Consider the following 4,796-nt stretch of genomic DNA (forward strand, 5'->3'; position numbering starts at 1 on the left):
CATAATATATATACATTCGAATTGCTACTAATATATCAGTTTCTTGGGCTAAAATGGCTTTTTTCCTTGTACGTCCACAGCCCAAACGGACCTTACTTCCTACAGGAAAGAAAAAGAGTCCGGCTGCTTCCTGCTCTTTTCCCCACTCCATCCACTGGAAAACCCTAGAAAATAGGCTCGACACAAGGGCGGCGTCGGCGGCGAGATGACCACCGGCCGCGGCCACCGCGTTTCGCCGGCGGTTGCGGCGGCGCCGCTGGAGGACGACAACGTCCTCAGCGAGGTCCTCGTCCGCCTCTCCCCGGAGCTATCCTCCCTCCCGCTCGCATCGCTTGTCTGCAAGCCGTGGGGTCGCCTCGCCGCCTCCGCCTCCTTCCGGCGCCGCTGGCGCGACCACCACGGGAGACCCCCGGTCCTAGGCGTCTTCGATAAGCACCTGACCTCTCTCAAGTTCATCCCTGCAGTCCGCAGCATCCCCGCGGAGCGCTTCTCCATCCAGGTCTGCACCGGGTGGGACACCTGGCGCGTGCTCGGGTGCCGCCAGGGCCGCGTCCTCATCATGAACTGGACGCTGCGCGAGTTCCTCATCTGCGACCCTATCTCCGGTGACTGCCACCGCGTGTCATTCCCACCGGATCTGGTCGACGGCGGGCAAAGCGCCAACGGAGCTCTGCTCTCCGACGGCGAGCAGCTGGTCCTGGTAGATGAGGCCCGCGCCAGAGTTGAGGCCCGCGTCTACTCCTTTGCGACCGGCACATGGGGAGACATCATCTCCACTGCTGAGCCATGTCATCTTACCAGTGTCCCCGTCACCGTGGTCGGCAGCCGCCTCTACTGTTGGCTGACAAAGCCTCCGTATAGCTTTCTAGAGTTAAATCTGGAAAGCCAGAGCCTAGCTCTGATTACAAGCCCTCCCCGTGCGAATATCAGCACCTGCAACAGCCAGATCATCCCAGGGGAGGATGGCACTGTTGGCCTCACCATATTGTTGTACCCTACCATCGAAATGTGGAACCGCAACATCGATTCTCACGGTGTTGCGACATGGGTGCTGCGCAAGACCGTTGTCATGGACAACTTCGTTGATCTGACATCTTCGTGGGCGGCTTGGGACTCACTACTTATCGGGTATGCCGAGGATGCTAATGCGATTCTTATATCAGTGTTCAAAGGGACGTGCATCCGTGTCTTTACAGTCCAACTTGAGACAATGCAATGCAACAGGCTTCATGGACACCTTCTCCAAAATTTCTATTATCCATTCGCCAGTTTCTATAACGCAGGTAATTTACTTATCTTAACATTGAAGGAGTCACATCGATCCTTTTTTTTTCGTGCATGGTAATTTCATGGATACCATTGATGTGATATTTCCCCCCTTTGTTGATCCATGCATGGAATTATTGGTTGTATTTTTTCTGTCATAATTTAATTATTCCTCATAAAATTTGTCATCCTATTTTGAGTAATTTATTATACCATATCATAGATGTGAAGGTTTATATACTTTCTTCTATAACTATATGATTACCAGGCCCATCGGCGCGACGAATTCTTGCTCCTGTGAACAATGATGGGGATGCTGGTGGAGCAGAAGCGTAATGGCTAGTGCGTCATGGTAATCCTCAAGCCACCTGGGCCGGGTTTCCCCAACTACTTCAAATGCAAATCTTATTAAGGTTCTGGTCTCGTGTTTGTTTATTGTTGGCTTTTGGACCCTGCTTGGGTGAACTTTTGTAAAACTGTTTGTATGTGCACTTTGTGTTGTGGGTATATGTTTGAACTCAGGCTGGGAGCATCCTGTTTGGAATATGTGTGGTGTATAATTTAACCTGAGTGAATGTTGTATGGGTAAAGTAATGATTTTACTGTATCATATCACCTTGCCATAAGGGTTGACATGCATTCTATATATAGAACCGTTGCGAAAGATAACAGTAGTCGAAGATCAACTTAATGCTAGGATGATGCCTTTTTAAAGAAAAAAGGAAAACAAGGTTGCGAGAATGATATCTCCGCTACTTGCTCTATTTCAATGTTTTTTGACTTTTTGTTAGAGTCAGATTTTGGTTTTGCCGGAGGATAAACCTTCTGGATATTTACATTCACATATCTTGATTTACAAGTTATTTATACAATAAAGTACATGAGGAGGTCAGAATTGCAACATATCACAAAGGCGTAATGCAGTTTTACAGCTGGCAGCTTCTGAAGGTTCAAACTCCAAGTTGTCTTTCATGTATTTTCTCTTATCGAAGTACTATTTTACATTATATTGTTAGAAGCTGCAGTACCTGAGCCATCTATTCTTGCTCTCTTTATTTTTTTCAGAAAAAGGAGGATTTCTTTGTGGTTGATCCTTTGCTGCCTGTATCAATATATGAAGTTGACTCCTGGACAAACTATTATCTACTATGAAGCTTCAGTGAAAAAAGGGACGCATACTCTGAACAGCTTCGTTCTTTAATCCCAGTGCATGTAGTATATGAATGAATTATTCTCATAGAAGATGATGAGCTGAATTGCTCTGACTTGTGAGTGACATTGTTAGTTTTTGTCACATATGGTTACCATGGACAGGAATGATGGATACAGTTGGAAGTGAAGCCTGCCTCAACATGGTCAGTGTCCCATCTTTATTATTACAAATCTGAATAATTCTGAGCCATCCGTCAAGACGGGCTCAATACTTTCTTTTTATCCTTCTCCTCCATGTATGCTTTTTTCGCTCATCCAAATGCAATTTTACCTAATATTGCTGAATTTGTTGGAATGACCCTACTTCAATTATTCAGGCACAACTTTCCTCATTGTGAAGTTAATATGTGCTGATCTTTTTCTTATTTCTCGTGCATTAGTGACTAAAGAGATTGGTCGCTGCACAGGCCGGCATTGTTAGAGCATGAAGTACTGTCCAGCCAGTCGAAGCAATCTCCAGTTCGGTTTGATCTGCATTTGTTTTGGCTGATATCACAGGGGATAAACTTGGTTGATGAAAATGTGCCGTTTGACTCATATCAAGGGTGAACTGGATTCCCTACCAGCAGCTTTTAAAATGAAAAAAATCCCAATAAAGAACAACATAAAAATATTCATTTTTCTACATGCTTGTAAACTTTATGAGCCAGTTCTAGACTTGCTAACAAAACAACAGGAGAATAAAGCAAGCCTCTCACAGGGAGATGGCTGGACTCAGCCTCTCCCTTTTGTTATGCCTTCCCTCTCCCTGGTTTCTAGTTTCATTTTGCACAGGACACCCACTGTAGTGCATTGGTTTGACCTTTTGGGAAATTGTAGTGTCATATTTCTTTATCATCATTTTTACTCTGTTCATACAATCATGTATTGATATTTGGTTATGTTGTTACTATTTTATTGTAGACTGAATCAGTGGGATGTGAATAGCAATTGTGGTTGTAGGGTGCCAAAAGCCCAAGACCATGAAGGCTGCGGAACTTGAGCTCCCGCCCCTGTCCATCCGCGACCGGTGAAGGGCAATGCGAAGCGCGACTTCCGTCGTCTGGGGCGGAGGAGCTGGAGTCCTTCTTGACGAGTGCCGCCCAGTCGATTGGGTCGGATTCCTTGCTGGATCTGCTGCTGGAGCAGGCCAGGGTGGAGGGGAGGGGACGAGAGGGGAGGAGAGGGGCAGTGAAGACGGAGCAGTCGAGAAGAGCAAGGACTTTGACTAGGGTTTGGTCTAGGTTGGGTATTTGTGGGGACAAGGTGGTTCAGCGTGGGCTGGATCCGACTTGGCGGACGGGTCCGGACATGTCCGGTCCACTGCAGATCCGTTCCAGATATGGGCTGGGTTTGCGGAGTGCCGGTTAGCCCGGACATTTGGGCTGACTATGTGAGGTTCGGTTGAGTGGCAATTTGCTGTCTGGGCAGTCCGCCCGAACGTTTGCGGACGATATGAGGGCTCCGGTTTTAGATGCTCCAATCAGGCCAGTGCGTTTCCTTGTTTCCTTCAGCCTTGTTTCTTCAGATTTACTTGTTTTCCTTACTATGTCTCTATGATTTTGGTGCACGGGAGCGCGGGATGACTGTTAATCCTTGGGTGCTTGGCATGACAAGAAGCCGAAACCTGTAGTTGGTCTACAAGCATCTAAGCCAAAATCTATTATGAAGGTGAGCGCCATCATCGGCAGAATAAACCCTCTTTAATCAATTGCTTCCTGGATTGTCTTAATGAATGAACATACCTGGAGAAATTCTCCAAGATTCTCTAGCTAGCCGAGGTTTGGAGGTAAACAAAAGCTACTCTATTTTATAATACCTGCTGCTGGTGCAGGCTGCAATTCCCTCATGGCTGCTGTCACGTTCTGTCATTTTTTTTGTGCCTATAAATGTGCCCAACCGACATACTACCTTGAACACTGTAGTACATCTCTCCGTCTGCATGGTCCAGTAAAATTTATACCTTCGTGAGCCACCAACGCAGTCAAGTTTGTTCTACCATTTTTTTCCTCTGTGGGAATAGGTTTGTATCAGGGTGCTAATAAGGACCAATCTGTTTATTTCACTGAGACGGTTGAAGATATCCACAGACGATCTACCAAGAATCAGCGATGATCAGAGATCATGGGCGTCCAAAGGAAATACTGCTTGCTTTTTCTAACAAGTATTAATCATATTTGTAATGCTCTTTATTTGAACTTTATTGTTGTAATTAATACTATTGATGATGGATGCATGAGAAGCAGTGGTCGTGCTGTTAGAGAAAAATATACCGAGAACCTGAGTGAAGGAACAGCCAACTGGCCGCTAAGATGCCCAATTGTAATACGGACCATCCA

The 4,796-nt window shown here is 46.1% G+C and overlaps 1 protein-coding gene across 1 annotated transcript; it reads left to right on the top strand.

Annotated features, from left to right (window-relative positions):
* The first annotated feature begins 205 nt into the window (after positions 1-205).
* On the top strand, positions 206-1,837 carry LOC123129303 (uncharacterized). Its single transcript, XM_044549522.1, has 2 exons — positions 206-1,283; positions 1,535-1,837. Exons 1-2 carry the CDS (start codon positions 206-208, stop codon positions 1,600-1,602), a joined length of 1,146 nt encoding a protein of 381 aa, XP_044405457.1. The 3' UTR covers positions 1,603-1,837.
* Positions 1,838-4,796: the final 2,959 nt, after the last annotated feature.

Source organism: Triticum aestivum, chromosome 6A (assembly GCF_018294505.1).
Source record: "Triticum aestivum cultivar Chinese Spring chromosome 6A, IWGSC CS RefSeq v2.1, whole genome shotgun sequence".
NCBI lineage: Eukaryota > Viridiplantae > Streptophyta > Magnoliopsida > Poales > Poaceae > Triticum > Triticum aestivum.

What these genes read in the sequence shown, in the direction of transcription:
- LOC123129303 (XM_044549522.1), top strand. Translation starts at nt 206, where the DNA reads ATGACCACCGGCCGCGGCCACCGCGTTTCGCCGGCGGTTGCGGCGGCG. An exon ending in CGCCAGTTTCTATAACGCAG is followed by an intron (nt 1,284 to 1,534) that starts GTAATTTACTTA and finishes TATGATTACCAG; the next exon opens with GCCCATCGGCGCGACGAATT.